The sequence below is a fragment of the Mus caroli genome, unplaced genomic scaffold, assembly GCF_978045245.1.
Source record: "Mus caroli unplaced genomic scaffold, Mus_caroli_1 scaffold_15, whole genome shotgun sequence".
Taxonomy (NCBI): Eukaryota; Metazoa; Chordata; class Mammalia; order Rodentia; family Muridae; genus Mus; species Mus caroli.
Window position 1 is genome coordinate 14,518,148 of NW_028227270.1, and position 25,648 is coordinate 14,543,795.

The window sequence follows — 25,648 nt, forward strand, 5'->3', positions numbered from 1 at the left end:
GAAACTTTTGGAATGTAAAATGTCATGAGATAGTATCTAGATCAACAGTGGAGATTTCTCTCCCTGGCTGAACCCCACCTTTCAGATGTTTCCACCATTGACTTTCTTTGTTCCATTACTAGAAAACCTTCATAAAATTATTTGTACTTGAAACATGTAATTTGGGGTAACCTAAATCTGTGTTCCTAGGCCATTGCCACTCACATTTGACTCCAGAATACACATAGAGGCAAGGGACATGTACCTTTAAAAGTAGCTTGTGTATATTGATTTTGCTCTTGCTTCCCTCAGTGTTCATGTGTGTGTGCGTGCGTACATGAAATCAGAATGAAATTCCTACTTTCAGCCACAGATTTGCAGCTTAAAATTGTAAAGCAAGACCTTCATGAAGACATCATGTCAAATATGGCATTAGTGACTATTTCAGAAAAGTTAACTGTATTTCTTTTCTTTTTTTGGAGACAGGGTTTCTCTGTATAGCCCTGGCTGTCCTGGAACTCACTCTGTAGACCAGGCTGGCCTCGAACTCAGAAATCTGCCTGCCTCTGCCTCCCAAGTGCTGGGATTAAAGGCGTGCGCCACCACTGCCCAGCAAAATACTGTATTTCTAAAAGGGAAACTTAAGCTTATCATTTTTTCACATGTAGGTCTCACCACATAGTATTATATGTTGTGATGATTGAACCCAGGGCCCCCTGCACAGATACATTGCAGCAAAAGTAGAATTACATACCTGTTGTCATTGTTTAGAGCTCAAGATGTTCTAAACATTGTTTGTTGAGGGATGCGGTGCTGTCCCTTACAAAATAGTTTTGAGTATTCTTGCTTATAAGCATTTATCCACTAGAGCACAGGACCGTACCAGTTGTGGTAATTTAAACCCCTCTAGACGTGACCAAGTGTGCCTGGGAAAAGCTACTTCCATTTGAGCATCACTGATGTAGAAAAATATCCCCTTTCCATAATTCCTTGTAATTTCATAATTTATTAACCTATTGATAACCTGGTCAATAAAAGGTAGTAGATAGAATATGTGAGAGCAATTATGTGTTTGTTCTGTTAACTTCTCTCATAATCCCTGATGAGAAAACATTATTTTTTGAAATCAGGTTTTAAATTTTCATACTAAAAATGGTATAGTAGGGCTGAGTAGAAATGTCATAATACTGAAAGGAGTATCTGCTTTACATCTGAGTAAGACTCATAATATCCCTTTTAGATAAGATTACATACTTCAACACTTAAATACTTCCTGTATTCTCAAAAGAACTAGAAACAGACTAAAACTCAAGAGGGTATAAGATGTGCATGAGAGAAACTGGTTGAAAATCAGTTTGTATTAGGAAGAGTTACGCACAGCTGAGGTACTGGATAGACGCTGTGAACGTTGTACACTGTACTGCTTGTTTTACCATACTTACTCCCTTGTTCTTTTCTTATTCCAAGATAAAGTGAAATCTTTTCGTGCAGCGCTACAAGAAGAAGAGCAAGCAAGCAAGCAAATTAACCCCAAGAGGCCCCGAGCCCTCTAAGTTGGCATTTGCTCCTAAAGGATCCCGAGAATCCCCAATACTGTAACAAATGGTGGGCCAACTGTAAAGGCCACTTGAACGTTTTTGAAATCCTTTTTTTTTTTTTTTTTTTTTTTTTTACGTTTTTGAAATCTTAAGTGTGTGGAAAATATCTTGTCCTTCATCTGAATGACATTTCAATTTTGTGAAACACTCCTTTGTCGACAAACTGCTTCTAGACCAAGAGGCACAACTAATAATTCGGATTAGTGAAGTATTTTGTTTCATTTGCCCAAATAAATAGTGACTGCTTTTGGATATCCTTGCCAATTTTATTTAAAGATTGTGGAAGTAATCCAGAAGTGGAAGATAGGGGAAGCCACAGAATTTCCTTTAACTCAGATCAATTTTCATAGCAAGACTGAGCAATTTTGAACCCTTTGCGTGCATGCATACCTCATCAGTGACTGTACATACTTTGCCTACTCCTAGAGACAGTTGTGCTTACTCATCCTTCTGTGCCTTGACTAAGGCTATTGACCCTAGATTTCTAAAACAGCCAAGATAAATTACATTCCTTGTTTGTAACTGTAAATTACCTTTACTGTGTGTACATTTTTACTGTATTTGAGACTTTTTTTGTGTGTGACTAGTTAATTTTGCAGGATGTGCCATATCAATTGAACGGAACTAAAGTCTGTGACAGTGGACATAGCTGCTGGACCATTCCATCTTATGTGTAAAGAAATCTGGAATTATGTGATTATAATTTTCTTAGCATTTTCTTTGTAAAAAAAAAAAAAAACTAAAATATGAACTAGTTGGTGTATAGTAAAAAGTAAAGAAATTCTGAGAGGAGTTTTATTTTAGGATAATACATATATACATATGCAGTGTGTGTGCCAGTGGTGTTAACAAGACTAATAGTGGAATTTGATCCTTAACAATGCCATTATTTAAGTTGAAGTGTTTATTAGCTCACCAAAATTTAACGTACTGTTAAAGGAAACTGGCTTCTGATGCATGAACATTTGTATGTACACTGAAAGTAGTCCATAATACAAGTTAGATAAGCCAAGCATAGACAGTATGTACCCCTGAGAAGTGTTGATGACTTATGAGGCAGGTTATACCAAGCTCCAGCTAAACCTAGTATGTGATGGTTTTTGAGAATCTTATTTCGCCTAATGGTTAAATAGGCTACTCTATAAATGGCAGCACTCATTTTTAGCTGCTAATCTAAGAAAGAAAACTGGCCAATTTTCATGTAAATATTGTTTAAAGATATATATATGTATATCTCTAGGAGTTTTCCCTTGGTTCCCGCTATCTAGTCCAGTAGGTTAACCAAAGAATCTCCCATGGATCTCTTAACTCTAGGGAACCTACTGATGACTCAGTGAGCCGAGGGGAAATCAATGAATAGAGTCATGAGCCAGATTCTTTACTTCACTAGTCATAAATGATGAGAGTAGCTGTGAGGAATCCTAACACCATGGTGAAAACTCTGTAAACATGAAATCTAAATCAAATGTAGATTTTTTTCACAATATGCTTATTAATAAATGAAATTTATGAAACGAATTTAGAAATAATGTACTTCAATATAATTACCCTTGTTTTGGAAGGAACTCAGGTTTTTCTTGCAGTTTTATGCTATGTTCTATTTGTGTTTGTTTCAAAGACTCTCGAGCAGGAGAGTGAAGGACTATTTCTATTGGCCTTGCAACAGCTGTTGAAGGTAATTTTTGCTGGATATAGTGGTGCGTGCCCTTAGTCGCATCCAGCACATGGAAGCAGAGGCAGGTGGATGGATTTCTGAGTTCCGGACCAGCCTGGTATACATACTAAGTTCTAGGACAGCCAGAGCTATGTACAAAGACCTTGCCTCCAGTTCTGAGGATGGCTCATATATAATGGGCAATAAAGACACAAACTTGCTCATAACTTGCCTAACAGTTGAGCTTTAATGTTCCTGGCATTGGACAGGTATTATCTTGGAAGGTCTTTATAGATACATGTTTCCTTATTGGCTTTGTCCTGATCTATAGTTAGAGTACATCAATAAATATCTTGGTAGGTAAAATATGATTCAGCTTTACAGAGGGAAAGCTTTAGTTGGAAGAAAATAAGCTGAGAAAGCCTAGTCTAGCAGAATTGTTTCTCTAAGGTAGAGATGGTACAAGTGAACTGTGCAAAAAAGTTGTTCTGACAATAAAGAAACTTTAAGAACAGTTCTGATCAATATGACAAAAGCTGCTTCTGCAGCTAAGCAAATTATTTTGTTCTAGATTAAATATTCTTTAGAAATTTCTCAAACTTAAAGGCTGCTAACTATTCATAGCTAACATAATAACAGTGTTTACTATATGACTTAGAATCTGGATTTTGAAGGAAAAACTGTAGGCAAGCAATTTATATTAAGTTTACTTAGCATTCTTTTTTAAAGTAATTGGAGATATTCCTTTTAAGTTTTAAGTATAAATAAAGAGGCTAGTTTAGTTTCCTTATATAAATAAAACAGCTAATTTATTAAAATATATAAACAGCATTTATCTTTTATCTGACAATTTTTAAATACCTTAGAAAGAAACACCAGGTAGTAGAATTTTAATTATCTAGAAGTCAGGAATAACCAGGAACCTGTAGTTGTAGTCTGTTCTTTTAAAAAGTGAAAACTAAAGCCGGGCGTGGTGGCGCACGCCTTTAATCCCAGCACTTGGGAGGCAGAGGCAGGCGGATTTCTGAGTTCGAGGTCAGCCTGGTCTACAAGGTGAGTGCCAGGACAGCCAAGGCTACACAGAGAAACCCTGTCTCGAAAAACCAAAAAAAAAAAAAAGAAAAAAGTGAAAACTAAAACTGGAAAACTTACTTTGCACAACAAGTATAATCCCAGAATTTAATTTAGGAGGCTGAGGCAAGAGTCTGAGATTAAAGTCCACCTCAAAAAGACCCTCTCATTCAAGAAAGGAAATGAATCATAAATTAATGAAACAACCTATTTGATTGACAAAACCCTCCAGAATTTTTCTAAATCTGAAAATTGTAGATCTTGTCTCCCTTAAGGGAATATGTGATTTAACATGAGTTTTTATTTTCTAAGCTTCTGCATTTCACAGGTAGTCATATGCAGAACTTTCCTGTACTGTCACTGCAGCAGACTCTAGCTCCCAGAATTATGATGTTGTTTGTGTTGCAAGAGGCAAATATTAACACGTAGGGTGAAGGTGTGTGGAAGAAAAGTCGCACTGGGGGCTTCTTGACTAGTTGAGTGAGCTGTAGGCCTACCTGAACCTCACAGTCAAAACAGTGAATAAAAGTAACGTCTTCACACAATAAATTGTTAGAAAGCTTAAGTGTATGTTGTGCGTGTCTGCGGCTTTCAACCTTGAAGACCATTATTTTTATATTTATATATAAAACACTAGGTCTACTGCAAAGGGCAGGGTATTATTATATAATATATATAATATACCCCAACCAACCACCTTTCACATACAGGATAATAAATGGTAAAAAAGTATTATTAAATAATTTAAATGATGTCCTGTAGAACAAAATCGGTTGTATTCTCAAATAGTAGGATTGTATAATTTCATTTTTTCTTGGTCTTGAAAAAGTAGTTTTCAAATGGCTAGGAGAAGTGGATGCCTTCTGCATTGAATCCATGTAGCAACCTGAAGAGGAGACCAAGAAGGAATGGTGTTAAACTACAAACCCAACTTCTGACACATAATGTGCCTATTACCATTAATCCTAATACATAAACATGCCAACATACTGAAGACACATAGTGCAAGCACTAGTCACTACACCTTCGTAAAAACCATGGATGGCACGTTTGTCTTCTGTTGTAATCTACTGTTTAAGTTGGCACTGAGTGAAATGACCTTAACGACTTGCTGTCTCTGGCCTAAGCTCAACAGCACTTACAGTTTAGCATGGTCAGCAGAAAAAGAAATTGAGGCAAAGTGAGATGAGTAAGTAACTGGTCTCCGCCTGCTCTCAGGACTGTTCCCGAAGTTTAGTGAAATGTCCTGTGCTTCTTTGTGCTTCTCTGACTTCTGTTAAACTGCACGCCGAGGAAGTGGGAAGTTTTTGAAATAATGTATTAGTAGCTGAGGTTATTTTTTAGGGTGGCCTATATATAGGAAGAGGTCCGTGTGGGCTAAAATGTCTGGAAAAGCAAAGGTGTTCGTTCACCTAGGAGGATTAACATCCAGACTCAGTCCTCCTGCTAGGAGCCAGCAACACAGTGACTCTTGCCCTAGACTGTCCTACTGAAAAGGCAAAGGAATGACATTTTTAAGTTTAGTCTCTGGATAAAATTGGGGACACATCCTAGAAGTAGAGTGCCTGTCTAGCTATGCAAGGACCTGAGTGCAGCCCCCAGCAATGTAAGAAAACAGGTAGCAGAATGTCCAATAACTTCTGAAAGTTAATGTCAGTGAGTTAGTACAATAGAGTAATTAACTGAAACTTGCTTAATACAAAGTAAAAATTTTGTCCACATTGCAGAAATCACTGTGGTGCCCTTTAACTTAACAGGTGTCGAATTTGCCTCGGGCCACATAACTGCTACTGAACAAGTGATCAGATGATGTGGTTCTGACTGACACTTCCTGCTTCTCTGTTTAATAGTAGGGGTTCTAAGTAAGGAAATAATGGGTCATCAGCCCCAGCTGTGTGTTACCATGCTTTTTCTAGTGTGAGGAGGTGAGCAGATGCTATTAGAAGATGATTGAGTTTGGAGCAGGAGGAAGGAAACACAGCGCACACAAATGCAGGCTCCGGTCTGGCACAGACTGTAGCACCTGCTGCAGCAAACTAGCTGCCAGCCTTTACCCCAGTGGTTCTCAACCTGGGAGTCATGACCCCCTTTCGGGTCAAATGACCCTTTCATGGGGATTGCCAAAGACCATCAGAAAACATCAGGTTATTTATATTACAGTTCATAACATTAGCAAAGTTACAGTTATGAAGTGGCAATGAGAATACATGATTGGAGGGTCACCACATGATGAGGACCTGTATGAAGGGCTGCAGCGTTAGGAAGGTTGAAAACCACTGCTCTACACCAAATAACTTCTCCACTCCATGAAAGTGCTATGCAATAACCCACCAGGTAGCACCTTATGCTGCTTAGAAGCCTTTAAATCTCAGATGAAGATACCACAGTAAAGAAATGCAAGCATTTAGAACAAGTGTTAATTACCTGATAAAGTCATCTATGTCCATGGAACGGGCCCGTTTGTCACTAAAACCTGTGCTGGTGAGGATTTGCTGTATTTTATCTGCTATACTGAAATCTTCTGGTACTACCTATCAATAGAAGATCCAGAATAAATGAGCAACATATACTTAATGAAGATACCATGACTTTTTTCCAAGTTCAATAATTATAGTCACCTTTAATCTATAAATGATAGCTGAGAAAATCTGACAGTTTGGTTAAGACTTTGATTTCTAATAAGAGGCTGATTTTTTTTTAATTTATTTATTTATGTGTAAGTACACTGTAGCTGTCTTCAGACACTCCAGAAGAGGGCGTCAGATCTCGTTATGGATGGTTGTGAACCACCATGTGGTTGCGAACCACCATGTGGTTGCTGGGATTTGAACTCCAGACCTTTGGAAGAGCAGTCTTCCAAAGAGAGTTTGGGGTGCTCTTACCCACTGAGCCATCTCACCAGCCCAAGAGGCTGATTTTTTGGCATAATACTTAGATTATTGAGTTATCATGCTTGCATATATTGTCTCCTCTTCATCTTTAAAATGTAAAAAATTCAGGTTTCAGACTTTATGAAATTTTAAAGCAGTTAGTAGTCTTTTAAAAATTAATTCATACATTCTTGACACATACTCACCTAACCAGGTAATTTACTCTCCAGTTACTCTCAGGAGTAACTTCTCTTTTAAGTATATTACATGTTGCTGGGTATAATAGTTCATCCCTTAATCCTAGCACTTAGGAGGCAGGAGGACTAACTCAATTTTAGGGCAAGCTTTACAGAATAAGACTCAAAACAACAGTTTTTTACTTTACTTGATCCACACCATTTATGCAAAGACCTTTTAAAATCTAACTTAGTTTTAAAAACTAGCAACATCTATTGTAGCTTTTGTCGAGACTAGAGAATGGAGATAGTACCCTGGTATATTAAAGCAGAAGAGAATATGGGCCATAAAAAGTCCAGATAGTGATCCAGTATGCCCTTAAGCTTTTAATCCCAACACTTGGGAGTTCGAAGGCAGCCTGGTCAAGAGAGCTATTTCTGGGACAGCCAGGGCTACACAGAAAAACCCGTGTCCAAAAATAAAAACCAAAGCCAAAGGAAATAGTCTTAATCTGTCTGCTGTCAAACTTAGAATGCTTAAAAACCAACACATACCCACACGTGTCGTGTGTATGCATGAGGACTCCCACACTTGAAATCAAATCAAACTGTTAAGAGGCATGAGGCATATTACTGGAAATCAGCTATTCAACCTCCATTTCTTATTATTTATAGCTTATTAGTATGATATGGTGACATATGCCTTTAATCCCAACACTTGGGATAATTGCACATCCTCAACTATGTACAGTGGCAGCCTGGGCCACTATCTGAACAACAAACAGGATAATCACAATTTAGGGTACTGTGGTGGCTTCAATAGGTTTTAGGCCCCATAGATTCATGTGTCTGAATGCTTGTGTGGCCTTGTTGGAGGAAGTGTGTCACTGTGGGGGTGGGTTCTGAGGTCTCGTAGTGCTCAAGCTCCACCCAGTGTGGAATCAGAGCGCCCTGGATGCCTGCAAAGAAGACAGTTCTCTTCTGCTGCCCGATCATAATGCAGAGCTCCGGGATCCTCCAGTACCAAGTCTGCCTGGATGCTGCCACGCTTTCCACCATAATAATGGACTGAACCTCTGAAACTAAGGCAGCCCCAACTAAATGTTTGCCTTTATCAAACATTAAAGATTAAACATTACTAAAGGTTTGCCTTGGTTGTGGTTTCTCTTCACAGCAATAAAACCCTAAGACAGGCCGGGCGGCGGTGGCGCACTTGGGAGGCAGAGGCAGGCGGATGTCTGAGTTCGAGGCCAGCCTGGTCTACAGAGTGAGTTCCAGGACAGAAGAAACCCTGTCTCCAAAAACAAAACAAAACAAAACAAAAACAAAAAAACCTAAGACAGGTGGCAAATTACAGACACTTAAGCCAAGAAAACAATGTATATATTTGAGGAAATTACAAATCAAATGAACACAACTCTTATTAGGGCTAAATACAAACTTTAAAGGGGACAGGGTTCATAGAATTCACGGCCTGTTGAAACTCAAACTCGGCCTAAGCTATATAGCAAGACCATTTCAAAGCTATAGAAAGAGATCTATACTATTTACAAATTATGTATTGACTTTAAGTTACTACGGATTACTAAATTTAAATTTTTTTGTAAGCTTGAGGTAATTTTATCAAGGGTTTAAAATAGAAGCACTACAGAGCAGGCAAGCTGCATGCCTTAGCAGCTGCCCTGAAGAGAACAAAGGAGGGAAGGAAAGAGCTATGCTGCTTCAGCCAAGTGGCAGGGAAGACTTGCTTAGAACAGATGAAAGTAAAGAAGGTTATGCTGCTGTCAGTAATCCAGAGGCAGACTTAGCTTAGATGGTTGTGTTCTGTGCGAGACTGGTAAAGAGAAGTAAACAGCACGGAAAAATTCAAGCTCTTAGCACTAGGGAGGCAGACGCAGAAAGATCTCTAAGTTTGAGGCCAGCCTGGTCTACAGAATGAATTCCAGTACTATATAGAGACCCTATCTCAAAAAACAAATGAACAAAAATGAGTGAAATGATCTCTACTCACAGTATTCTGTACTGAACAGTGAATTCTGTAATTTTTTTCCAACAGTTGTTGTACTGCACTTGATCTGGAAATTATATGACAAGTATAAAATCAGATTATACATAATTATATTTAGAAAATACTAAATATATGTTCCAGGTCTATCAGGTGGTTCAGTGGTAGAGGCACCAGCTGCCATGACCAGCAATCTGAAACCAAGCTCTAGAACCCACACAGGAAGGAGAGGACCACTTTTACAAGTTGTTCTCTGACATCCCCATGTGTAAAAACTCCACAAAACATCCTCTAAAAAAAATTTGCTGGGTCTGGTGGCAGTGGCCTATAATACTAGTTGCTAGAAACGCTGAGGCAGGCGGGGGAATTGCAAGTTCAAGGCCAGCCTGGAACTCAAAAGGTAACAATAGGTCTGAAGGAATCACTGAGTAATAAGAGTACTGACTTAGCATGCTTAAGACCACACGCTTAATCCTTGGCATTGCCAGGAATAAAATGTTCAAGCTCTCTAAATTCAAAGCTTACCTCTTTTGCCTTTGGATACCCCCAAGTGATGTTAGATTTTTTTTTTCAAGTTAATAAAACAGCAAAAGTAAAATATCCAATAAAAAAAATAGTAATAAAAAACCAGCAAAGACTAGGAAGTGGCTGAGCTACTAAAGGTATTTGCTATGCAGGCCTAATAATCAGAGTTCCATTCCCTGAACACATGTAAAACTGGGAGAGAACCAAGTCCTCAAAGTGGCCCCCTGACCTCACATGTGCTCCAAGTCACGTGTCCCCACCTACAGTGAAATGGAGAGAAGAGAACCCAGAAGCAAAAACTTGAAAATCTGTGGCTAAATTATTTTTTCTGTTTTGCAAAGAAAAACTAATTTGACTCCTAACTCCAATTTTCTTAAATTTTGCCTCTCAGACTAGTATGAAATTTGAAAAGGTGAAGTCTGTCTGACATGAGTAATATTTGTACTTTGGGTACCTGTTTATGATGAAGCACCAAATGCTATGACAGTACTGAAACCTGGTTCCTCACCACTACACAACTGTAGCTACTTACTTGAATGCGGCAGACAGTGTCTTGTTTTTCCGAACAAAAGTAATCCTTACTAAGCCGTCCCATTCCTGAAATATAATAAAGATATTTTCTTCAGAATATCCAACTTCTTATCTACTCCTCCGTCATTTCTAACACACAAAGCCAGGGGAATGACAATGTCATACGTTTTGATCTAACTAGCACATATGCAAAACAATGCACATTCCTGCACTTGTGTGTATCTCTCGAAATATATTATCATTTTTTTAGTTGAGTGGGGAAATTCCATTCATAATTGCTATTCTTTTTTTTTTTTTTTTTTTGGTTTTTCGAGACAGGGTTTCTCAGTGTTGTCTTAGCTGTCCTGGAAATCACTCTGTAGACCAGGCTAGCCTCGAACTCAGAAATCCGCCTGCCTCTGCCTCCCAAGTGCTGGGATTAAAGGCGCGCGCCACCACACCCGGCTTCGTAATTGCCATTCATAATATGGCATTAGGATCACTTTCCAAATAGAGTCAACCTAGGCACAGTGGCACATGCCTATGATCACAGCACTTAACAATCAGGAGTCTAACTAAGGTCATCCCGTGCACAGAGAATTGGAGCCACTGGAGACCCTATCTTAAAAAACAAAAACAAAAAACAAAAAACGAACTGAAACAAAACATCAAGTTTAAAACACCACCAACATGATTTAGGATGTCACTTGTCCAACAAGTTTTTCTCTTATGTAATTAGTTAAATTTTATATCCAATGGGCTAGCTTTTTTTTTTTCTTCCCCTAAAGCAGTAGTAATTCTAATTCAAACATGTTTGCCCCAAAGGCTGAGGATGCAGTCCAACTGGGGCACACTTGCTTTGGGTTGTCATGGTAACCCAACAATGTGATCAGGACACTATTCAAACACAATTATTTTAACTTTACAGTGGTTTCTTGCAGCTATAATCTCAAGTTTTGAAATGCACCTATATTCTAGTCATTCTGTCTTTTACACACACTCTCCATGTTTCTGTGTGTACTTAGAACTATTCAACATCAAGTTAGTCCCCATTCCTACCTGCCTCGATTTGGATATTTAGGTCGACCGAGTATTGTCTTGTTGCTTTGGAATGACATTTTACAACCTAGGTATTTTGGCCTCACCTGGAAATTGATTGGTGGTGGCGGATTCTTAGGTTCTATCCTGACCACGCTGGACTCCACCTTGGGGGGCGGTCTGAAGTTATTCTTCCCCACCTGTTAATCAGGAAATGTTTAGTCCTCTCTGAGGCAACTTTATTTCCTTCTTGTTTTGACACAAGGGCTGACCATGTAGGTCTTGACTGGCATAGAACTCACAGAGATTTTCATCCCACTGCCTCCTGGTTGCTGGGATTGAAGGTGTATGCTACCATAACTGGCAAGGGTAACCTTAAGTTGTTAATCAAAGATGTTCTGTTGGCCAGATATAGTGTGGCGTAGGCCTGTAACTCCAGCATTTGAGAAGTTGATAGAACTGGGCTAGCCTGAGTTAAAGAACAAGACCCCCGTCTCAAAAAGACGGTTGGTGGAAGGTGGGGTTTCAGAAGCAAGGCAAAGTGCTCCAGGATGAATTGAAATAAGCCTCATACCTTCATTAGATGGTCCACGCGTGCTAAAAGCTGTGTGTTAATGGAGAGTCTACAGTATAATTTATCTCCAGGCTTGGCAACCAATCGAAGAGCAAACTCTCTCTGAAACATAAGTATAGCACATCTGAAAAGGAAGCAAAGAGGAACAGAAAGAATCGTTCATTTTCAATTACTGGCATAGTTTCAGTTAAAAACTTTTGTTGATTTTTGTTTTTGTGTGTCTGAGTGTTTTGCCTACTTGTATTTGCATTGTGTGCGAATTTGGTGCCTATGGAGGTCAGATGTGGGCAGTGGATCCTTAGAATAGGAATTAAAGCCAGTTGTTAGCTGCCATGTGGGTGCTCAGAGTAGAACCCCGGTCCTCTGCAAAAGTAACATATGCTCTTAACCACTGAGCAATCTGCAAAGTCCTTAGTTGTAATTGTAACTAGTTCATTGTCCTGGGAGGATGTATGGTTGTTGACAATATGGTCAGAAGGTAGAACACAAACAGATGGTTGTACTCCTAGCCTCAATGAAGATGACACTCCCTCAGGGCTTGGATAAACAACTATGTAGTATTTAGGTCTTATTATGTACTTAATAATCTAGATGCCTTCTGGGACCTCCTCTTCCCCCCCCCCCCAAAAAAAATAAACAGTAAAGTTGACTTCACAGAAGAACTATATTTGCGCTGTAGTTGGAATTACATCTGAGATATGGCCCGGTAGGTTACAATGTCCAGGGTTCCCTTGGTTTAACAATTTAAAGTGTGTGGACTTTTTCTTCTGCAAGCAATGGTAACAGTTTTAAATCTTAGTGAAGAAAAGAGCATTTTCAAAACTCTATTTGACTTTTTGTGTGTGGTATCCTGGGCACTGAAGCAAAGGCCTCCCCCTGCAGGTAAATGCTCTACCACTGAGCTTTCTCTCCGGTCCTTCTGCTTTTGATTTCGAGATCAGGTCTCCCAAAGTTGCCCCAGCAGGTCTTAAATTCACACTCGTCCTAGCTCAGCCTTCAGAGTCATCTGTAAATGTTTACATATCCCGAACAAAACTTTCACAAAACCGACATGCACTTATCTTCTAATGCGATCTATTCTACCCGTTTAAAAGGGAAACGGGAGGAGGGGGAAAGACAAGCTTCCAACCCTGAGTCTGATCCCTGACAGCCTTCAAGTTGTCCTCTGACCTCTGTAAGTACAGAGAAACACTCCACACAAACACACAACTTTTTAAAAAAGATGGTTATGCCTTTAGTCCCAGCACTCGGGAGGCAGAGGCAGGCGGATTTCTGAGTTCGAGGCCAGCCTGGTCTACAAAGTGAGTGCCAGGACAGCCAGGGCTACACAGAGAAACCCTGTCTCGAAAAACCAAAAAAAAAAAAAAAAAGATGGTTATGGCCCCCACAATTTATGAACTTATTTTATAAACAGTAAGTAGACTTAGCTTCAAAGCCCTTGTATAAAACATACTGTTTTAATAACCAGTTAAGAGGTTACTCCAAGTATCTCGACATAAGAAAAAATTTTAATATTTATTGAAGAGGATTAGAATTTAAAATGTAGAAGGGATGGCATGCACACACATTTATCAGCCCAAAGAATTTATCACCTAAAGGACCTCCCTGGAAATCAGTATTTTCATATGTGTGTGCACTCATGTGTGTTCTATTTCTGAGCAGGCTATTAGGTCACTTAGGCTGGCCCTGAACTAGCTGTGTAACCAAAGATGAGTCTGAAGTGATTTCCTGCTTCTCGTTCACAAGGGCTGGGATACACATGCTCACCACTATGCTGAGTTTTCTGTGGTGCTGGAGACTGACCTAGGGGCTTTCTGGATGCTAATAAGCACGCCACTTCAACCGCTGAGCTACCACGCTCCTGTTCCAGAAACTGGTACTTTCTACAAAGTTCTCCAGCAGTTTCTTGGTGTGTGTGTGTGTGTGTTTTCCTGTGTTTCTTGCCAGAATTGTCTAAAGTTTAGCAGTGACTGTTTTGCACAAACCTGAAAAATGGCCGGTGGAGCAGCAACTTGAAGACAAAGGGAGAGGAGATCTGAAAGAGAATTACAGTTAGCTCTGAGGAAGGACACACCAGAGAAATGCTCAGTATGACAATTCTGACAGCCTGAGAAATACCTGATAAGGCAAGTTTGCCACACAAGCATCAAAGAATGGCAAATCTGATTTCAATACATCTCCCACCAGGACCTGGAGTTTGCTGGCCAGAGGCCTGAAAATAAGGAGAGAAATTTTAAGAGCTTGTTTGAGAAAACTGAAATGCCCTTTAATTATTAAATATACTCACGTGCCCTGAACTCTTTTGTGAAGTTCAGCTACTAGCCTTGGATCAAGTTCACAGGCAACTACCTGGATTAACAATAACAAAAAAGCTTGATTGTGGAGTATAAATGTTTACCCTCCAAGTAATAACTCATAGGAGCTACATGACTTAAGCTTTTATCAGTCTTAACACCAACACCAGCTCTACTCTTTTCTACACTTAAAACAACATCCTGTTTGATCTGTCTCCATGCTGTGTTACTGAACAGATGATGACAACACTTTATGTAGTGAGTGGTTTTCAGACAGCATAGAAGGGACCTACAAGTACTCTCATCAACTGACATCCAGGGTAGGAACCATAGCACTCCAGGTGAATGGAAGTGGATAAAACTGAACTATTTTCCTGTCACATCCACAGAGGCTTCAAGTGTTGTGACCGTTTCTACAGCATAGCCATTTGAGTTTCTGATTCTGGTTGACTCCCTGACCCATTCTTCATCATCCTACCCTCTGTAAGTCTCCTGCTGAACTTAGTCCTAATGACTGTAACTTCACGGCTCTGTTCTTCCAGGCTTCATAATGGTTAGCTGCTGCCCTTTGGCTTACCTCAGAGTTCCTATTTTATTGTTACTCCTTTAAACACACGGCCCATTCCTATATTAGATCACCCACCAATACACCAAGTGTAGATTTTGTTTTCTTTGATAGAAAGAGCTCATTTTTAGAGATAAAATCTCTAAGGGCCCAATAACTACTATTGGAACAATGCCAATTTATTAAAACATTCACATTTGTAAACCAGTGGAGCTAATTTGAGAGTAACACACGAAACCCCACTTTTACCTTTTTGGCCTTTTCTAACAGCTTGACAGTCATATTGCCAGTCCCAGGTCCAACTTCCAGCACCACATCGGTAGGTCTTAAAGCAGCCTATAAATAAACACAACTCCTTTATGCTCTGGCCCGCTTGAACACAAAGTCTGTAAGTGACTGTTTCTGTTTATCAATGTACAGTTAAAGACATTTTACTCTGGCTTCATTTTTTTTCAGGGTTTACGTCGTTAACAGCAGCAGTACCTCAAAGGCATTAGGTATAAATGAAAACCTACATTTCCTAACTTAGGGGATATACTCAGCTTCTGGAGCCAGAACAAAAAGCAAGAGCAATCGGTTCCACTGGTGGGTTCCTGCTTTCTACATTGGCAACAATTCCAGCAAACTGTAACTAACTGTAACTTCCAAGGGGTTCAAATGGGAAAGATTTCTCAATTCTTAACCACTGTACAGTTTTAAGAATAGAGTAACCACACAAAACGCTATGAGCGTGTATATGCTTAGGAGTAGAATATTCTGTGAGACTGGAGAACTATACTCTATGGCTCCAGGAGGCTTCCCTTGTAAGCATAAACAATAATCTGTACCGTCTGTAGTTTACCTCGAGGCCCTCACTCATTCATAAGCACAACACAATAACACATACAGAAGGAATCCTCCAAACAGGTCATATGCAGTACCATATCTTTTTCTGAGGAACAAACTCAGTGTGATTTGGACGTAAATTTACGGTTGGAATAAAAAGAGTAACGGTGATGTACTTAGAAAGTGATCAGAATGATACACGCTTGCAAAGTGGAGTTCAAGGCTGGCTTTGTCTACATACCACGTTTGAGGCCAGCCTGAATTACATGAGACCCAGTTCCAAAAACAAGATGGAGCCTCCAAAAGTGGAAATAATCTGGAAATCACTGGGCAATTCTCAACCCATCCAACATATACATACAGAGAAACTATTCTATGTCAGGCACCCTATCTTGGTTTATCTTTATTTTCTTGTATATAGATAGGCTGCGGTCGAGCATATTACCCTGCCTCAGCTTCCCCAAATGCTGGGATAATTATGGGCACGCAACTTACGCATACAGGCATAAGTAGTCAGAAAAATACAATCCACAAACGCTCTGCCTTTCCTCGTTAACACCCACCTTATCGATGATGCTGTTAACAATTAGAGGATTTTTCAAAATGTGTTGTCCGATCCCTGTGTTGAACATGAGTCCTGAAATAAAACACGAAGCAGCCTTAATTTCCCAACTTTTCAAGAACCGATCTCAGGTCGCCCCAGAGAAGCAGGATGGACCCGGGACGGTTACTGCTCCAATGCATCCACAAGCGCCGCGCTCCCGGCCGGGGTTGGGATGTATCTTTGAGTCCATCCATCCCTCCTGCTGGCAAGGAAGACCAGGCGCGCGCGGGGAAGGGTCAGCGCTGAGCGCCCACCCTCCTCAGGGCGGCTAGAGGCGCAGGCCACCGTAGGGCTCCCCCGCCGCGGGTCAGTCCCAAGCTTCCTCCACGCCGCACCTCCAGCTCGCTTCAGCTCCCCGCGCTGCTCCTGACGATCCCGCCGGCGGCTACTCGCTGCGGACTTGGCCTTCGGCATCTTCTCGGAAGAGTCCCTGTGCCAAGCGAAAGCAGCTGGGAACCGCGTGGAAGTCGCCCTCAGTCGCCGTCACGACTAGGCGCCCGAGAGGTCCACTTCCCCGCCCACTGCGATCACCGACCCACCCAGTCAGCGGCAGGCCGGAGCCCAGTGGCTGCTGGGAATTGTAGTCTCTTATGGGCTCCTCCCGCGGCAAGGCCAGCTCGAGCCGAGTGGCTGCTGAGCTTGTAGTTCCTGGTGAGCTCCTCCGGAGGCAAGGCTGGCTCCAGCGGGTTAGCCACCGGCTTTTAGAGTTTTAGCTGAAGCAACAACTTCCCCAAGAGCCCGATTTCCCAGAGGAGACCGCACCGCTCAGGCAGGCAGTTAGGATTGGCTGGGTCCCGGCAAACTGGGTGCTTCATTTGGCACTGCCCTGGGACATTCTGATATCTGCGGAAAGGTCTCTCGTGTCTCTTTCCTGTTTCCCCGCAGGTTGTGGGCTGAGAAGCCTAGGCTCGATGGACACGGAGCTTGGTGGTTTAGGGTAACGTGTCTCTCCGCTGTGGAAAGCAATTAGATTAGAATCAGCTCTCGTTCCAACACGGCACTTACTGGTTACTTCTCTCTGCTTTTTGTTCATTTTCTCGTCGTTTTGCTGAGTTCCAGCACTGGAATGTCAATGTTAAAAATATGCTGCTCTCAGTGTTTATTTATTGAAAGATAAGGGCTATAACAATTTCAAAACCCTGTAAATGGGATTGATTACAGGTACGTGTTGGATATTGTAATGGGATTATACACCGGGCTGTAACATACAGAATAAAAGACTCATGGCTGTTTTTCTTGCCAGTGTAATGTTTCGGTTTTAATTTTTCTGTTTGTGCTCTGAAGAAAGTCTTTGCAACCAACCACCAAAGGCTACTGCTAAGAACCTGTTCCGTAGCCTAGGGTTTTTTTTTTTGGGGGGGGGGGTGTTGGTTTTGGTTTTGGTTTTTGGTTTGTTTTGTTTTTCAAGACAGGGTTTCTCTGTATAGCCCTGGCTGCCCTGTAACTCACTTTGTAGACTAGGCTGGCCTCGAACTCAGAAATCTGCCTGCCTCTGCCTCCTGGGATTAAAGGCGCGCGCCACCACGCCGGACTTTCCACCCCCACCCCACCCCACCCGTAGGCTAGGTTTTAGTCCTTCCTTTCTTTGCTGTAATTCGAGCGCAGGAAAAGTTCTAAAATAGCCTAATAGAATCTTTTATATATAGTCGACTATTATGGGGTTCCCACCAAGGAGCACTTGAACACTGCCTATGAGCCAATGGAAAGCCTTTCTTCCAGCCGCAGGTGACTACAGCTGGGTATTCCGGACCCAAGTTCATTCATCTCTGAGCCTGGAAAGCCCTCAAGGTTCCCATCCCGCGTTGCAAGCTAACTACAGTTATAAAAGCCAAAATATGCGATTAGCAAAAAAAATTATGGCGTTGTTTTTCTTTCTGGAACTTAAACTTCCCCTCGCAGTTACTGGTACTCAGCAATTCAAAGTTTCTTCATGGAATCTGAACATGACATCACCACTGCTTTTACAAATAGCTTATTTTTAAAAGGGGGAGGTGTGCAGTCTCACACACCTAGCAATGCCCCAGACTCCTGGTCTACCTCCCAGGGGCATGGCGCCAGCCTTCTCTTCCCTATGGCAGCAACACTGCGCATGCTGGACTTTACACTAGGCCCCAAAGCTGATGTTGAGACCATGCTGAAAGACCTTCAGTTCATTTTTCAGATGCAAGGTCACTGCACACCTATCAGGACCACAACAATTAAGCAACCTAGGTACACGAAAATGGCAGCTTTAGCAATTTGAGAATTTTTCTGCCTGGATCAGCGTTCCTGGACTATCAGCATTACGACACTGATGAACAGGACAAACAAGAATCTGACAACTTTTTGAACAAAACAGAAGAAAAAACTGAAAGAAATGAATCAGGACAGTGTAGGGGTTGGTTCTGATGCTTAGGCTCCCCAACTGGTTCTTGATCCATCAATAAAGATACCAGCGCCGGGCGTGGTGGCGCACGGCTTTAATCCCAGCACTCGGGAGGCAGAGGCAGGCGGATTTGTGAGTTCGAGGCCAGCCTGATCTACAAAGTGAGTGCCAGGACAGCCAGGGCTACACAGAGAAACCCTGTCTCGAAAAACAACAACAAAAAAAAAAAAATACCAGCGCCGGATGACTGAGAATGGTGAGAATGGGGAGTTGAGTGGGAGGATGAAGGCAGAATGGAGAAAGCTGGGGAAGAAGAAGGAGGAGCTGCAGGAGATAATGCCAACCAGCCATGTAAGTTTTCCATTTTGAGTGGCCAATGGACACTCTATCCGTTTATACCTGGAGTGGCAGAAGAGGTTTAGCAGTGCTCAGTCATTGAGTTAGCAAAGGCGTTTTAAGGTTAACTGGTGCGTCTGTGTGTGTGTTTTTGTGTTTTTTGTTTTGTTTTTTTTTTTTTGTTGGTGGTGGTGGTGTTTTTTTTTTTTTTTTTTTTTTTTGGTTTTTCGAGAAAGGGTTTCTCTGTATAGCCCTGGCTGTCCTGGAACTCACTTTGTAGACCAGGCTGACCTCGAACTCACAAATCCGCCTGCCTCTGCCTCCTGAGTGCTGGGATTAAAGGCGTGCGCCACCACCGCCCGGCACATGTGTGTGTGTGTGTGTTTAAATTTGTAGATTCAAGGGAAGCTGGGTGGGGGCTGCTATCGTAGCCAGTTCCAGAGCTTAGGCAGGGTAGCAAAAGCTACACACGACAGGACAGTACTTGGCAGGTGAAGCCTATGCAACCCATAGTTCAAGGTGAGCCCCTAGACAGGTATTGAAGTGGTGTACAATGAAGATTTGATGTATCAAAACATTAAATTCTGCACTCGAAGCATTATTTGCTATAGCTTAGGCCTTAGCTGGCCATCTTGCAGCTAGCTCTTGTAACTTAATTAACCCAGTAATTCTAGTCTACATTTGCTACATGACTCTCCCTTTACCCATTACACAGTCCTGGTATATAAGACCTCCTCCATGTGTTGATGGAGAATTGCTGCCTCTCGATTCTTCCCACAGTTCCTATCTCTGCCCAACATTCCTGTTCTCCTCAGCTATTGGCAGTCAGCTTTTTATTAAACGGATCAGAAGTGATGGACAAGAGCTTACAAAGTACAGAGATAGGTGATGATCCCTAAAAGTAACAATACCAAAGTCAGACAGTACTAAACTCTCTGCTGGTATGGAAACCAACACTTGAATAATACAAAGACAGCCTCTCAACTGTGAACAAAAGAATTATCCCAACAATGTTTTAATGTTTAAAAAGCCAATGGGATCTGTATGTTTTTATGAGCTACTATGGTGTTGTTTCTGAAAGTCAGCTGGAAGCAGAGGAAACAGTGAAATGTACTGCCCACGTAGAACATGATTTTTTTAAAAAAAAATTGCTGTTTATTTCGGTGGGACCTTTGGAGAGAGTTAGCTTTGGTTTCAGGAGACCTTTAATTTGGATGTTTGGAATAATAAACTATTCATTCTGAAGAGAGATTTTGTTTGTTTGTTTGTTTTTGTTTTGTTTTTTGAGACAGGGTTTCTCCGTATAGCCCTGGCTGTCCTGGACCTCACTTTGTAGACCAGGCTGGCCTCGAACTCAGAAATCCACCTGCCTCTGCCTCCCGAGTGCTGGGATTAAAGGCGTGCTTTGAAGATGTTATCCCTTTTCCCTCCCAATATTGACTTAAATGTTAAAATGTAGAGGTTATAAGAAAGCTAAAATTTAAAAAATGAATCTACACTGCTTCACTTAAAATTGTGAAAGAAGAAAAAAGTATACAAGGGATGGTTTAGCAGGTCAAAACACTAGCTGGAACCTAGTCTTGAAACTCCTCCTCTCATTTCCACACACACACAAAGGCACTTACCTCACATACATACACAAACACATACATTCACACACATACATACATACATACATACACACACATACATACATACATACATACACACACATACATACACACACACATTCACACACACATACATTCACACACACACACACATATATACATACGCACATACATTCACACACATACATTCACACACACACATACATACACACACATACATACACACACATACATTCACACACACACATACATTCACACACACACATACATTCACACATACATACATACATACACACACACACAGGCCAATTTTTTTTTAAAAATGTTTTATTTAGTTCAATGGCCAGGCTCTTCTAAGCCTTCCCTGGCTATTGCACCCTTCTTTTCACTCCCAGGTCAGCACACTAAATCTGTCTTTAATTTTAGTTGCTCAGTCACCTTTAGTCCCAGCTCAGCACCCCAAATATGCCCTCATCTTAGTTATGTTTCTAACCTCTCCTCTCGCCTTCTACCCCAGGCCCAGTCAGAGAAGCGGCAAATGTACTAGATCTCACAAGGCTGATGGCTTTTTTTTCCCTCTGGTAAAAGACGGTAAATCTTTTTCTGGACAGGGGCGGGACCGGAAGTCCCGCCTATTCCACCCAGGTCATTGGCTACTAATATCTTTATTGATTGATCAGGAACCAATTGTAGAGCAGGTCCTTTTAATGTTCACACGTAAATTCCAGATCAAGGCATCAGAACCACAGATATGTGTCTGTTGTATAGCTGAGAAAAGTCAAGGGCAAAAATATATAGTATCTTACTTGTGATAGTGCAATAAATGACAACTGTTGCTTGAAATGAGGACTGGTTTTTGTAAGCTTGGAGCCTTAAAAGTATAATGCTGGGCGGGGTGGTGGAGCACGCATTTAATCCCAGCACTCGGGAGGCAATGCAGAGGCAGGCGGATTTCTGAGTTCGAGGCCAGCCTGGTCTACAAAGTGAGTTCCAGGACAGCCAGGGCTACACAGAAAAACCCTGTCTCGAAAAACCAAAAAAAAAAAAAAAAAAAAAAAAAAAAAAAAAAAAGAAAGAAAGAAAAAAAAAAGTATAGTGCTGTGCTGGAGAGATGGCTCAGAGGTTAAGAGCACTGGCTGTTCTTTTAGAGGTCCCGAGTTCAATTCCCAGCAACCACATGGTGGCTCATAACCATCTTATAATGAGATCTGGTGCCCTCTTCTGGCCTATAAGCATACGTGCAGGCAGAATGCTGTATTCATAATAAATCTAATTTTAAAAAAGTTTTAATTACATTTTAAGTAATTAAAAGTAATAAAAGGGGTGGCCATGTGGTGCAGTGCTGTCTAGCATGTGTGAGGCCTTGACTTTGATCTCCAGCACCACATAGTGTTACTACTGCAAATGTTTCCCACCTGTTAAGTCATCTTGTATCAACTTAAGCTGAGACTGACCGTACTAAAGATAACAAGAGAATAGAAGAGAAATTGTCTTTCTTCCCAATACTGATGCCTGCATTAAGATGCTAAAACTGTTGAGAAAGGGGCTGGAGAGATGGCTCAGCGGTTAAGAGCACCGACTGCTCTTCCGAAGGTCCTGAGTTCAAATCTCAGCAACCACATGGTGGCTCACAACCATCTGTAAGGAGATCTCTGACTCCCTCTTCTGGAGTGTCTGAAGACAGCTACAGTGTACTTACATATAAATAAATAAATCAAAAAGAAAAAAAGTAAGAAAGTTTAAAAAAGAAACTGTTGAGAAATTTCTATAGAAATAAAAGTGAACAAAGGGAAAACCTGTTTTTGTTTTTTGTTTTTTGTTTTTTGTTTTTGAGACAAGTCTTACTACAAAGCTCTAGCTAGCCTCAAACTCACAGAAATCCACTTGCTTCTGTCTCTTGAGTGCTAGGATTAAAGGCATACACTTCCATGATGAACAGGATTGATCAATTTGTGTGTGTGTGTGCACACACATTTGTACACGCACGCACCTGCCATGTTTGTGTGATGCCAACAGAGGCCAGAAAATGGCAACTGATCACCCAGAGATGGAATCAACAGGTTGTTAACAAACCACAGATGCTGAAATCTGAAAGAGCAACAAAGACTGAACTGTTGAGCCATCTCTCCAGCTTGAAAAATTGTTCTTGTAACTGGGGTCATTTCAGTGTCTCTGGGGGTACATACTATATTTTTATACTTATTCTTATATTCTTTTCCAGCGTAGAAACAATTGTATATATTATATTTAAAAGCTATTCAAGGAATAAGCATCTCATAAACTATTTGGTTACTTGTGTTAGTAAGATGTTTATCACTGTGACACATACCTAAGAAAAACAAGGGAAAGTGATTTTATTTTGTTTCATGGTCTCAGAAAGTTTGATCCAGGGGCAGATGGCTCTATTGCTTTGAGTCTGGTAGGAAGGCATATTGAAGAAGGTCATGAGAGAGGATAGCTATTTACCACATGGCATCCAGGAAGCAAAAAAGACTCGTAGGGAGTGGCCAGGTGCTAGAGGCACTCTTCAAATGCACACCCCTAGGAATCTCCTTTCTCTAACTAGACCCCCATGTTCCATAGGTATAACATTCAAATTTTGAACCAGTCAATAGATCAAAGCCCTCATGATCAACACCCTCGCAGACACATCCAGAAGTATGCTGTCCTAATCCTGGAGATGCTCCTTAATAAACTCAGCTTAAGCATCATGATAATTCCAGTAAAACCAAGAACATGAAAACTACTCTGCAGAACTAATGGTTTTTGTAGTGCTAAGAATCAAATATAGTGCTTTGTGCATAATGGGCAAGGACTCTACCACTGAGCTTTGTTAGAAGATTATATATATATATGTATATATATATATATATATATACACATATATACATACATACAAACATACACACACATATGTACACACATCTTTTAAATTATTATTCTTTTTAAAGTTAGCTTTTGGGCTGGAGAGATTGCTCAGTGGTTAAGAGCACGGACTGCTTTTCCAAAGGTCCTGAGTTCAATTCCCAGCAACCACATGGTGGCTCACAACCATCTATAATGGGATCTGACGCCCTTTTCTGGTGTGTGTCTGAAGACAGTGACAGTGTACTCATATAATTGAAAATAAATAAGTTTAAAGAAAAAAGTTTGCTTGTTTGTTTACTTTTTGGGACAGGGTTTCATTTTGTAGTTCGGGGGACCTGGAATTCACCAAACCCATTCTCAAGTTTGTAGTGGTCCTCCTGCTTCAGCCTCCTGAGTTCTGGGATTTTTGAGCTGAGTTTTAAAGCTTATGTATTTTTATTTTTGTTTCTCTTAGCTTGGACTCATGTAGCTCAGTTTGTCCCCAGGCTATTATGTGGCTGAGTCTGTCCTTAAATTCTTGATCCTTGAGTGTCCAAAACCCGCGTGCTGGGAATACAGATGTTCTGGGATTACAGATGTACATTACTATGTCTGCTCTTTCCCTCCAAGATACAAAGATCTCAGTGTATAGACAAAGTTGTCCTGGACCTTATTATGTAAGTCAGGTAGTCTTAAAGCTCACAATCTTCTAATCTTCTTGCCTTTGCCTCCTGAGTTCTGAGATTACAGAGAAGGGCCACTGTATCTGACTGATGTTAAAAAAAAAAAAAAAAAAAGCCGGACGTGGTGGCACACGCCTTTAATCCCAGCACTCGGGAGGCAATGCAGAGGCAGGCGGATTTCTGAGTTCGAGGCCAGCCTGGTCTACAAAGTGAGTTCCAGGACAGCCAGGGCTACACGGAGAAACCCTGTCTCGAAAAACAAAAAAACAAAAAAACAAAACAAAACAAAAAAAGTGTGTGTGTGACAGAGAAAGGGGGGGGGGGTTAAGGGAAGCCAATGTTTCTTTAATTAAATAACTTAATAATTATTTTATGTATGTGAGTGTTTTCCTTGCATGTATGTCTGTGCACTAGGAGCTTGCTGGTACCCTCACAGATCAGAAGGTTACATTGTATCCCTTGGAACTGGGGTTATAGATGGTGTGAATTACCATATGGATGCTAGGAATGAACCCAGAACCTCTGCATTCTCTCTTAATCTCTGAGCTATCTCTACAGCCCTCAATGTTTCTTTCTCTTTCTTTCTTCTTTCTTTGTTTCTTTGTTTCTTTCTTTGTTTCTTTTTTTCTTTTTTTCTTTCTTTCTTTGTTTTTCGAGACAGAGTTTCTCTGTGTACCCCTGGCTGTCCTGGAACTCACTTTGTACACCAGGCTGGCCTCTAACTCAGAAATCCGCCTGCCTCTGCCTCCCGAGTGCTGGGATTAAAGGTGTGCGCCACCACACCCGGCTCTCAATGTTTCTTTTTTTTTTTTTTCAATGTTTCTTTAATTTAGCATTTCATCACCAATTTTCTGCTTTCTCTTTGTAGTTCTCAATTGTATGTAAAAAGCACTGTTTTCAAATACACACTGCAGAAATGGCTTAGTGGTTACAGTGCTTGCCTGGCATGAGCAAGGCCATGTGTTCTACTCTTAGCAACCCACCCTCCCCCACCCCCAAAAAGAAAAAGATTTCAAATATATCCTGAAGACACTCAATGATAAGTTAATTCTAATATTTCCCCTATTCTCTCAAAATTGAGCATGAAAATATAGCAATGAAGTACAGTGGATTGAGGGTTATGCATCTAGCTGTAAATATTTGTTTTGCCAACAATATGCACCCGCATCTTCCATTCAATACTAGTCAAAATTAGTACTTCTGAATACATCCTAATTTGGGATCCTAGTATTCTAGACATACTTTGTGTATGCTTTTTTTGTTTTGTTTTGTTTTGTTTTTTTGAGACAGGGTTTCTCTGTATAGTCCTGGCTGTCCTGGAATTCAGTCTATAGACCAGGCTGGCCTTGAACTCAGAAATTCGCCTGCCTCTGCCTCCCAAGTGCTGGGATTAAAGGCATGTACCACCATGCCCGGCCTGTGTATGCTCATTTTTTGAAATTAATCATTTCCTAAGATTTACAAAAGACCTATGACCCCAATAAAAGAGTTCTATTTTTTAAAATTTCGTTCTTTTTAA

General features: G+C 40.9%; 2 protein-coding genes across 9 annotated transcripts in view; one reads left to right on the forward strand and one right to left on the reverse strand.

Annotated features, from left to right (window-relative positions):
- The window catches only part of Kif2a (kinesin family member 2A), a 61,888-nt gene extending 58,793 nt beyond the window's left edge, over positions 1-3,095 (forward strand). For all 8 annotated transcript variants that reach the window (XM_021180271.3, XM_021180272.3, XM_029468318.2 and 5 more), the window contains one exon: positions 1,447-3,095. In XM_021180271.3, the coding sequence (XP_021035930.1) occupies positions 1,447-1,532 (86 nt within the window). In that variant the 3' untranslated portion in view covers positions 1,533-3,095. The remainder of the gene's footprint in view (positions 1-1,446) is intronic.
- Positions 3,096-4,352: 1,257 nt separating this feature from the next.
- On the reverse strand, positions 4,353-16,790 carry Dimt1 (DIM1 rRNA methyltransferase and ribosome maturation factor). The gene is made up of 12 exons (XM_021180395.2): positions 16,624-16,790; positions 16,248-16,321; positions 15,109-15,195; positions 14,288-14,349; positions 14,119-14,212; positions 13,986-14,035; positions 12,001-12,124; positions 11,534-11,626; positions 10,411-10,475; positions 9,360-9,423; positions 6,727-6,833; positions 4,353-5,188 (listed from the first exon to the last, which is right to left on the reverse strand). Exons 1-12 carry the CDS (start codon positions 16,700-16,702, stop codon positions 5,146-5,148), a joined length of 942 nt encoding a protein of 313 aa, XP_021036054.1. The 5' UTR covers positions 16,703-16,790; the 3' UTR covers positions 4,353-5,145.
- Between the last annotated feature and the right edge of the window lie 8,858 nt (positions 16,791-25,648).